This window comes from Haliotis asinina, chromosome 7, assembly GCF_037392515.1.
Source record: "Haliotis asinina isolate JCU_RB_2024 chromosome 7, JCU_Hal_asi_v2, whole genome shotgun sequence".
Classification (NCBI taxonomy): domain Eukaryota; kingdom Metazoa; phylum Mollusca; class Gastropoda; order Lepetellida; family Haliotidae; genus Haliotis; species Haliotis asinina.
In genome coordinates this window covers 20,055,894-20,068,207 of record NC_090286.1, presented here as the reverse complement: position 1 = coordinate 20,068,207, position 12,314 = coordinate 20,055,894, and the positions used below count along the sequence as shown (strand labels likewise).

The window sequence follows — 12,314 nt, the reverse complement described above, 5'->3', positions numbered from 1 at the left end:
CCAAACCTGTGTTCCATTCAAACAATGTCCAGGTGTGATTGATGACCCAACCTTGTGTTCCATTCAGACAATGTCCAGGTGTGATTGATGACCCAAACCTGTGTTCCATTCAGACACTGTCCAGGTGTGATTGATGACCCAACCTTGTGTTCCATTCAGACACTGTCCAGGTGTGATTGATGACCCAACCATGTTTTCCATTCAGATAATGTCCAGGTGTGATTGATGACCCAACCTTGTGTTCCACTCAGACAATGTCCAGGTGTGATTGATGACCCAACCTTGTGTTCCATTCAAACAATGTCCAGGTATGATTGATGACCCAACCTTGTGTTCCATTCAGACACTGTCCAGGTATGATTGATGACCCAAACCTGTGTTCCATTCAGACAATGTCCAGGTGTGATTGATGACCCAAACCTGTGTTCCATTCAAACAATGTCCAGGTGTGATTGATGACCCAACCTTGTGTTCCATTCAGACACTGTCCAGGTATGATTGATGACCCAAACCTGTGTTCCATTCAGACACTGTCCAGGTATGATTGATGACCCAACCTTGTGTTCCACTCAGACAATGTCCAGGTGTGATTGGTGACCCAACCTTGTGTTCCACTCAGACAATGTCCAGGTGTGATTGATGACCCAACCCTGTATTCTGCTCAGACAATGTCCAGGTGTGACTGATGACCCAACCCTGTGTTCCATTCAGACAATGTCCAGGTGTCACTGATGACCCAACCCTGTGTTCCATTCAGACAATGTTCAGGTGTGAATTATCACCCAACTGTGTTCAACTCATATATTGTCCAAGGGTGAGTGATGATTGTTTTTGTGTCATTCAATATGTTCATTTAAATGTGTTTCAAATAAGTTGCATTTGTTTATGTTGGCATCATAACAGTGAGGGGAAGTCAAAAAGCAAGTCCATGTACAACTTCTTTGAGAGGCATGTTTAGAAGTTGGTGAATCGGATAAGGACAAAAACTTTATGGATGAGCAACTTCTTTAATCTTTGATGAGCAACTTCTTTAATCTTTGATGAGCAACTTCTTTAATCTTTGATTAAAGAAGTTGCTGATCCATAAAGTTTGTCCTGATCTGAAGTCCATGTACTTACCGTGACTATTGACTGTTGTTTTCATCAGTACAGATTTAAATATGTAACAGATACTTCTTGTTAGTTTATTGTGACTGTATCTTCTTATTGTGTAATTCATGAGTGATAGAGCAGTCAAACCAAACAGAAATCGTAGCACCTTTCATTTTATATTTTGACGTAAAATGTGACAGATGAGTATGTTGCTTTTTCCAAAGTGTTTCAACACCAGGAGTGGGATTTCTGGTCACAACCATAAATGTACAAATGTGAGGCACCAGAGACCACCAAACAATTGAAGCAATGCTGCACACAGTACATGACTCTACTGCACACAATACATGACTCAGGCCAGGCCACCTTATTTCTACATTATAGTTGTACACTCAGACACATGTCAGTAGTGCTCTCTGATCTTGAGAGATATCCTGTTACAGTCATCCTTGCCAAAGGGTACAATTCATGTTGTCTCTAAATCTAACATTACCTGCAATCTGATGCCAACAAGGAGCATTAGTCCCACCTGAATAGGCAGGTAAGGATACAGTGAAGTTTTACCTGCAGGTGTATCTGATAGGGTCAATGAATGTAGACCATCTCACCTGTGTCAGTTTAGTCTCTTTGTGAGACACATGGGAGCTGTACCGAAAGGTGAGTTTGACAGGGTCACTGAATGTAGGCCATCTCACCTGTGTCATTTCAGTCTCTTTGTTAGACACATGGGAGCTACATGGGAGCTGTACCTAGAGGTAAGTGTGACAGGGACACTGGATGTAGGACATCTCACCTGTGTCATTTCAGTCTCTTTGTGAGACACATGGGAGCTGTACCGAAAGGTGAGTTTGACAGGGTCACTGAATGTAGGCCATCTCACCTGTGTCATTTCAGTCTCTTTGTGAGACACATGGGAGCTACATGGGAGCTGTACCTAGAGGTAAGTGTGACAGGGACACTGGATGTAGGCCATCTCACCTGTGTCATTCCAATCTCTTTGTGAGACACATGGGAGCTGTACCGAAAGGTGAGTCTGACAGGGTCACTGAATGTAGGCCATCTCACCTGTGTCATTTCAGTCTCTTTGTTAGACACATGGGAGCTGTACCTAGAGATAAGTGTGACAGGGACACTGGATGTAGGCCACCTCACCTGTGTCATTTCAGTCTCTTTGTGAGACACATGGGAGCTGTACCGAAAGGTGAGTCTGACAGTGTCACTGAATGTAGGCCATCTCACCTGTATCATTTCAGTCTCTTTGTGAGACACATGGGAGCTGTACCTAAATGTATGTCTGATAGGGAAACTGGATATAGTGGATCTTCCTATGTGAAATATTTAATACACACTGATCTGTATCTCAAGAACATGTCTGTTTAGATGTACACCACCTGATATGTGTTTGTAATGCCAGTGTTAAAATTACCTAAAATTTACCAATATGTTGACCTTAGGTTTTATATGCATGACATGATCAGCTCTGAACTGGTTTCAGAATGGACAGGGTTGGGAGAAAGACATTTCCAAATTTGATCCACTAGTGATTTGAGCCATTTGTCTTGTGATGCCTTTGGACGATTTTCTTGCCTCCCCTTACTCGTGAGCACCTGGTGTCATCACTATTTAACAGGGTTAAACTCGCTCACTGACAACAAACTGTGCTTTTAGCACAGGTGTTTGTTGAAAATGTTTTGCTTTTATTTACAGGTTCTTAAAACTTCAACATGAAATGATATCTGCTAATTTTGAAACTTAATACAAATGTGCAGTATCATTTATGCTCCCAATCAAATTTCAGGCAAGCTGATGGTTATGTGTCATAAAATGTCAAACCATTGAGAACAATATATAAACTATGGTGTATCAGATGTGAATGGCAGGGTGATTTGGAGGTAGTATAAAATTGGACCATGTTATAGCATGCAATATTTGTAGTTCTAGCTATATCTGCAGTTTCAGAGTTGTTAAAAAAAGGTTTGTTGCTTGAAAGCATTAACATTGATAAATAAATAAACCCTTGCAGTCATTATCATTGACAGATAGATTCAGCTCACACATACTTGTGGCTTCTCAGAAGCATTTTTCTTAACTCTTTCTTTTTATTTTAAAGCAAAACAGCTTAATCCTTTAATGATAGGATATATATGGCAGATTATAACATTGTCCAATTATAACAAAAGTTTAAACATGAAAATTACGAAAAAAAAAATCACAATTAGAAGAATGCTCCACTGAAATTAGAGTTCATTCCGCAATTCCATGTATTTATGTATCATTCCACAATAGTATCGATTATACCACATTTGCAAAAGAGTGGACATATCCTGCCTCACTTTTGATGTCCACTCCACATACATGCAAATGCAGGTCACCTGTCCCCCAAACCCAACAGTTAATGTGAAAAATGGAACATCATTGGAGGTTGGAGTTTTCTCCACTGTTGTGTCCGGTTTGAGAATATCCTCCATGTTCCCCCCTAGAACGTTTCAATAGGTTTTACTGAAGTTTTCAACCTAACTACCTTGACTGAACAACTTTCAAGCAAGAGTAATATAATGTTCTTTGAAATCTTCTTTGAAAGAGCATCCTTGATTGTACATATCTAACACAGTAAGTTCTTAACACTCATATTTGAAAAAGAATCACTGTTCTATTTTTTCCAATGCCATGAGTAAATATGTCATGTTTTTACATATCCTCATGAAGCTTGAGCTCAATGGTCTGTGGTCCTTCTAGATCTTAGAAGAAGTCTGGTTTCATTCTCTGCAATTTAGGGTGATTCCCATTGTGGTGCTTGCAAAACATACCCTACATTGACCGTCCATATCACACTTGGCGTGGGACTCCTAAATGATTGCTTACAATTCAAATTATCCATCATAGTATCACATTAAGCCATTTTAACAGAGAAACCAACCAGAGTAAAGATTTTATGTGATTTTTAAACATTGTATTAATTGGCTGAAGATAAGCTGATTTTAATGCATATGAATTAAGTGTATGACCTATATATATGGACAGATTGACTTCTAACTAACAATCAAGTCATATATAATTAATTAAACACATGAGTAAATTGTTATTTAATTATGTGACCTCAGCTGCAGGTGACCTTAAACTGGAATGGAAAACCCAGATAAAGAGCAGAAACAATCGTGATATTTTCATTAAATGATATGTATATGTTGTGATAGTGATGAACCAGATTTTTATAATGACCCATTTTAAATTTAACTGAAATTACCCAATATATATTCTTAGAAGGTATATTTAGTGCTAAAGAGATTAGACATGTTACATATTTTCAAAACAATATTATTAATATTCAAGTACATGGCACCATACCAGTACCATTACATTCTGAAGTCAGTAGATGCTTGTTGCCACATCCTCAAAGGAGATAAATGTTTACAGTTTCCCTCTTACATCTAAATCTTAATGCTCACCTTGGATCTGACTTAGACATAATGCATCATTCTTTTGGTTTATATTTCTTGAATGAAAATGATTTTTGAGTCTGTACATAAAAAGATGACATTTAAACACAATTTTAAGTCTCTCTTACCAACTACCCACATATTTTGATTAATGTGTGTAAGTTTAAATGTCATGTCATATAACCTATTGTAATATACTCATGGAAACAAAAAGGTGAAGACCTGAAAGTACAAGGGTTTCCTCATTCTTTTCCAGAATTTCACTTACAGTACAATACATACCTTGTGAAGGAACCTGGCCAAGAATGAAAGAACACTTGTACTTTAAGGTGTTCTCTTATTTGTTTACATGAGTATATCTGGACAGAGAATGCGATTTGGTATGAAAGCAAAACTTTTAGATATCAACCATTTCATGTAAGGTCAATATGACAGCTTTCCAAGATGTTTATCACTAGGGAAACAGAAGAACTTGGTTGCTAGGAAACCAAAGCTTATAATAATTAGAATCATGCAGACAATGCCAGTTTTGTCCATCCTGGGCTGCAACTGTCTACAGTGAATGTATGCATCTCTGACAGATCCATGTGTACTATCGACAGAAAAGTGTTTAAGTATTCCAGATATGTTCTTTCCGGATATAATCAAGTCCTGACCAGACAATCCAGTGATCAACACCATGAGCATCGATTGACACAAATGGGATACGATGGCATGTGTCAACCAAGTCAATGAGCCTGACCTCTTGATCTGGTTCGTCTCCTTACGACAAGTATGGGTTACTGGCGATGACAATCTGGATCTTCACAGGTAATGGAGTAGTGATGAAGAAAACTGAAGTGTGACATTAACTAGTATTTGTTAAAACCACCATCAGTAACTGCACCAAGCATCCTGCTAATTCCTAATCTGGGTCCTCAGCAATCCGAACAGCACAGAGTTCGAAGTACTTGAGAACAAACAATAGACCACATCAGGTATATTGGGTCATCACGTTCACTAAAACATTCTCTCTCCATGTAAAAACATTCCATAAGGATCCTGCAGTCAAAAAAAACCATGTTCCATGCAGCCAGCAAGTTGTGTGAATAGTGCATGCTTGTATAAATGAATACCAAGCATTCATTCAATGTCCATTAACAGCTCTGACACACAAGCACACATGGACCATATTATCTCGTCTTGAAAACCTCAAGCAATCGAAATCACGTAAACAAATGACATTCAGTTTAATGTTTTAAATACATGTAAAACAGAAACAACAAAGAGTATACTGAAGGGAAATATTTTATGAGCAAAATCTTGGACTCATAAATTGGCAATCACAGCTGTGTTTGATGAAATCAACATGCTATATAGGGGCTATACATAAATTATACATGGCCTGAATGTCATTAACATAATGGATAGCTATAAAATATGGACTAATTGACGTTTTTTATCTAAAGATTTTAACACTCCACAATATCAAGTAAACTGTTTGGAAGTTGAGGGAAAACAGTCTAAGTAGCACTAAGTATCATCAGGAATAATGCCTTCAACAGATCCCAGTCTCATAAACACAGGCTTGTCTGGGAGAAGCAAGTCTAGTGATGTCATACAACAGTTTTGTATAGATATCACAGTGCATTGGTCAGGACGGAAATCTATATAATAATTATAGATAATAATAAATAACCATAAATAATTATAAAGAGTATGACTGCAAAAGTATAAATAATATGGCATATATAATCTGTCCTAACACTACACAATGGCATATTTTTCGTTGTAAACAATTACTTTCTACAAAGTAGCTAAGTAAAAACTATCAATGCTAGATTGTGTTTTACCGGGTGGACATGTTCAATGATCAAAGCTGCTTACAGACACAAGAGCTTTTGTGGTTTAACTTAATGCTTATCTCTATGTATATCGCTGATTCATGTGATTTACTGTGCACCTACCAAAGTAAAGCTCTTTGCAACACAGATGGCAATCACACTATATTTGAACAAGCCCTGATCTAGAAATCATTCTCCAGTAGTGGCACTGCTCAGCAACAGTTTGAGGGCTACAGTTCACTACAGTTTGACAACTGCATTGTTTATACTCAGCTGGTTAACACATCAACTGTAAGACTCTACTTAGTACTCTATGAAGGACTCTCACACAAATATTATTGTCTATGAGCATATGCCAAGTAAACAGGAATGATACAGCCATTGGTTCTATATTGTCAGGGAATCAGAGTTTCAACACCATTTAAGGCTAAAATGGATAGAATTATCATTAAAATGTCCACACGTTATCAGCAATTAGCAGGCCACTGTAACTTGATAATGCCCACAATATGCTTGACGATGTGCCATTATCAAGCCCGTTGTTAGGTTCATCATAAGTAGCTGAGCTGTATCAGTTCGATCATCTATGGTTCGTTTGAACTTGTCTTCATTATTGATGATATTTCTGACTCACATTCGTCACGTATACTTGTGCCATTATGTACTTTCTTACCATTGCCAACCATAACAATTGCACCATAAATTCCAACATACAGCAATGAAAACATCGACTGAAAGTCTAATGTTGTTGAGCACTGAAAACAACGGTGGCTGGTAGTCAAGGTCAAATGTCGTCACTCTCAATAGTGATGTCATCTGTGTTGTTCTATATGATGTGTCCATTTGTGTAAAAGGTGAGTCAGTGACCTCCGTCGTTTGTTGTGACAGTAAATGACTAAAATCTGATGTCGTTTTTATTCTTATTTCATTAAAAATTCTATCCATTTTAGCTATAATAACCTTCATCGGGCAGTTAATGAAAAGCCTCGGGCTTCTGTAAATGATAATGCCCTGAAAAAGAGTGTTACCCTTATAATATTTCATTCACAATATATACCATTCAAAACGTAGGGGATATTCCATTTAGTGAGCATACCACTAGCCAATGCCAGTGCATATTACAAAAGGTGATATACATCCATACAGATGAAATTCCCATGAAATGGTATAATTGTCACATTTTCCCATAGTTTCTCTTCATCATCTGTTTCCTCATCATCTGCATTTTATCAATCATGTAAATCCAATATCCCTTCCTTTTTCTTATGGTCTATGAACAAGAGATTGGAAAGAAAAATTTTGAGGAAGAATATTTTCAAAATGATTGTCTTTCTACTCACAAACACCTCTGTAAAACTTTCACATTGTTTGTTTACAACTTTAGCGATATGACCTTATTTCCTTATTGACCTGGGCTGCATTTAACTTTTGTAACCCAGTGTTGAGAGCTGAACTGGCTTTAAAACTGTGATCAGTAACAATCTTTTAGAGTCAGTGACATAGGGAGCTAGCATTTTATGTCAGGCAAAACATTATCTATACAAATGTTGTTCTCACTCAATAGACTCAACATCTGACCTGTGATTTTAGATGTTTTACACAATATCACAACAATTTCAAAATATGAAATTGAAGTGAAATATTAATGTGATGGAGGTGTTTTCACACTGTATGTGAATAACATACAAACAAATTATATTCAGCTAGATTTGGCAGTACCTGACTTGATGTTGTACTGAACACTCTCAGTATGTTCACCTCAGTAATGTAACCTCCATTGCCATTGAAACAAGTCACCTAAGACACTTAGCAAAACATTATGGTCACTTTCACATTTGGATCTTGTTGACAAATATTACCAAAATAACATGCTTATTTTTTATGCCTTTGATACTCCTGCAAGTACATGTTTGGCTGGAAGAGAGCATGCATAATTTGTCTAGAATTACAGTTTGTTACGATAATCTCCTCATGCTTCATTGTAGATAGAAAGTGAAGGCAATATGTATGTGCATCATGCTTGATTACAGATGTAATACAATAAATTACTTATATAAATGAGAACATATATTAGCTTAGAATCAAACATGATTTAGACGTTTGACTATGAACATTACTCATTATGCCCTGCTACACTGATTACTAATGTGCGGTACCTCGGAATATAATTAGTCTAATTAATGTCTGTGTCCAAACAAAGCATTGAACTTTTTTCCAAATCAGGTCTGTGTAACTGATATACTGTTATGTAAGGTAAAATCCTGATGTCAAAATGTCATAAGTACAAGTCAATGTGTTCTGCCATTGCATCACCAACACATGTACAGCATGTCCGCCAACTCATCGCTGTTTCCAGAATCTACAACATATTAATGAAATCAGGAGAATGGTTGACCAAAGGCAAAGTAATCATTTCTTCTGAACAAGGGGTGGAATTTGACGAGAAAGTTTAACTTTTCCCTTGTCAAGGTCCATCAGCTTCATGGCAGCACCCGGATGGGAGTGGCTGGTAGGAGTTGTTTTCCCTTGAATTGTTTTAGTAGGAGTTATCTTTTCTTGATGAGTTTTAGCTGGACATGTTTCCTGTAACCTTGGAGAAAGTAGTCTTGGACTCAGTTTGGCTTCTTCTGTTCCTTTGGGCTTTCCTAAAAACAGACAATGTTCCCCAGTTATAATCATTTATACATGAACCAAACATACCTACACCTTGCTGACTTGACTTACCCACATCACTGATTATTATTTAAAGTGAGTGAGTCCAGGATTTCACCATGTTTAAAATATTCCCATAATGGGAGACACCAGAAATGGGCTTTGAACACTGCATTCACGTGGGGAATCCAACCAGAGTCTTCAGCGTGATGAGTGAACACTTTAACCACTAGGCTACCCCACTGTCCCTGACATATTTGTAATGAATAATGTTGTCATGGATAAAACAAATAAACACAGATTCCGACCACTAAATCACCCTAAGTGGACCATCAAGACATATATGATCAATACATATTTTTCTAGAATTAAATAAAATAAGTTTTAGAAAGCATTTCTTGAGAAAACATTTTTCAGCCCTCTAAGAGTAAAAGATTTCGGTTCCTACTGATTACCCATCAAACAAAATGGTCCAAAGTCTTGCTCAATGACATCAGTGATATATTTTCACATGAATGACATATTTGTGTGGCTTGCTTAAAAAAATTACATTTCATCATTAATGTATCACTAAAACATCCTTTTCATTTGTATAATGTTATGAATATCTGTGTTTACAATTTAGCTATCAGAACAGGTTTGCTCAATTGTTTAGATACTTAGGTGTGGCTCGCCAATAAACAATGGTATTCCATTTCCAAAGGGATGTATCTTTGACATTTGAAAACAGGAATGCATTTATACCTCATGGATGGCGTGTTTAGGTATATGCACCCCTTTTTCACACTTTATTGTGACAGGTATCAACACACTTTTTGTAAAAGCTTGAAAATGTGAGTTTTATAAAGAAATTTTAAATCCAAAGCAAAAAACATAAAGAACAAGTAGATGAAGAGAGGTGGAGAAAATGTCAAATAGTTTTGGGTCACACACACAGAGAGATATGAATGGTTTGTCGGTCACACTGAGCTACATTGACATTTACAACCCAAAAAACATGAAACAAACAAAAGCACAGTATGCTGATTCTGCAGTAATCTAGCAGAGGAATAATCATAATGCTGGTTACAACTGAGAAACGATAAAACACAAAACAAATGGTGGGCCCCAGTGGATGTTAAGAGATTGTTGATTCAGCCCCCCCACCCTGCCCCCTGGAGGTCATCCAATCCACAAAGGTGTTAATTTGCTAAGGCAGCCATAACAGGGAGAATTGCTTGCACATTTATACATCTGTTTCATCTCATCAGGAGTGAAAGTTTTTTTTGGTCAAATTAGATTTTTTCAATTAGCTTGAGATTTTCTCAAGTGGAATGAGTTCTTGTAAAAATAGCAAAGTCAATGTTATGTTTTTTGTGATGTTGAAAGAAGACAGCATCTTTTGTGAATGTGTAATTCATCTTCTTGATGTTTATTAAAATGACATTAAGTCAATATCATTTCACTTGACTAACTGCTTTGAAGAAATTCAAAACATTTTAGATCTATGATAAAGTGAAAACATAAACTTTGTTATATCTTAGAAATTAATACTGGTAGTTATCAAAATATTTCATTATGTTTCAGGAAGGTTTTTATCTATAAAAATGGAAAATATTTTCTAAGACTTAAGCTAAGTACATTTCTTGCAAGAATATATTCACATTCAGACACAGCCCAATGCAGATACATGCTCATTTGAAAGACATGACACTAAACAACATACTACCTCTGAGCAAGGCCACTACTGTAACAAACATACAAAATCAACATTAAAAGCACATTTATTCTACAAGAAGCCACACAGGCATACAGTAGCACCACTCTGACTTATATATATGATGTTTGTGATGAACGCTTTTAATACTTATTAGAGGGGAACACAAAGTGTGCAGTCTAGACCACCAGTTGCTCAACATCCCTTTTTGTGGAAGTTGTGGTGGCTAAGCAGCTAGGTGCCTGACTCTGAAGGAGTGGGTTCGAAACCTAGATGGGATTCAACTCAAAAAAGTACATGAATTTGTACTTAACTAAGAAAGTATAACCCTAAATATTAGTCAAGATTACATAATTTCCTGATTTCATGTTTAAACAACCTGGGTTCCAGATATCAGAACAAGCTGGCAGAGATATCTGTTTATAAACTCTGAAGCTTCATACATACTTTCATCCATATAAACCTTTTAGTTTGTGGCAAGGAAAAAAGGTCTGGCTTTACTTTAAGATTAAATATTTTGAAATAATATAATTTTTTGAAATCTTATTCATTTGATGATGATCCTCTGAATAGTTTCCTTTGAAGTTTGGATCTAAACATTGATGATGACGCACTATCCTAAGCTTACAACTGTGTTATCGGTAAACACAAGAGGCAAAGGAACAAATTAGATCATGTTACTGTTACTTGTGTAGCTAACCTCACCATCTACTGAGGGATGTTGCCAGATGCCCCTTTTACTTGAGCTACTTTCAAAAAGAATCACAACATAATGGTTTCTTCAAGTCGCATTATTTCATTTATTGAGGTAGAGTTGCTTTTAAATTCTTTAATTGTTGATTTACTCAAACATGAATTGGCCGATGGTTAAAATAAGACATGACAATACTGTTTGAGTGCTGGTCCATTTCCTTTTGTTCCAACAGAGACCATATAATATTATATGGTCTCTGGTTCCAAGTGGTGCCACCTGTCTGCAGTGTTACACTACCAGTATCAGTTCTATAGTATACTAGTTGGGTAGCTGATCTCTACACAACACTATAATAAACAAAACACTCTGCAGACTCAACCCTACCTTGCTTTTAGATGAGCCTGCAAGTCAAACATCAATACTGAGCATGCAGAAGATACAACAAAGGTTGAAAGAAACAGGATAACAAAACAGAATCATACAACAAAACAGGATGGGTTGAGACACTGAAGCCTGTAGGAATGTTTGATGTACTTCCCCTAGACCTCTGTGGTCTTCTAGCCTGATGACACTATAACTGTACATATGATCAGGTTCATAAAAGGTCACTAGTTATGATATCAATTTCAAATATGGGTTAGGCTTACTTCATATGAGACAAATGAGGTTGTTAATCTAATTACAAAGTACCATGTGCTCTATACAACTCTTCTTTCAAAGCAACTGATATATAATGAAGTATAATTTTTTTACGACTATAAGATAATATTTATGTTTCAAGTTCATTCTGACTAATTTTTTCCAAATGGAGTCCATCTTTTCATAATTAAAGCATTTTTTTTGCCTAAAATGAATCCATATACTTGAATTCTGTTTACTTAGTTCACTGAAAAGAATATGCACATAGTTTAAGTGCTACT

At 36.6% G+C, this 12,314-nt stretch overlaps 1 protein-coding gene across 1 annotated transcript in view; it reads right to left on the bottom strand.

Moving 5' to 3' along the window:
- Nucleotides 1–8,409: 8,409 nt before the first annotated feature.
- The window catches only part of LOC137291908 (regulator of G-protein signaling 22-like), a 98,219-nt gene continuing 94,314 nt past the window's right edge, over nucleotides 8,410–12,314 (bottom strand). Inside the window, exon 21 of the mRNA XM_067823467.1 lies at nucleotides 8,410–8,997. Coding sequence (XP_067679568.1) covers nucleotides 8,762–8,997 — 236 coding nt within the window. The 3' untranslated portion in view covers nucleotides 8,410–8,761. The remainder of the gene's footprint in view (nucleotides 8,998–12,314) is intronic.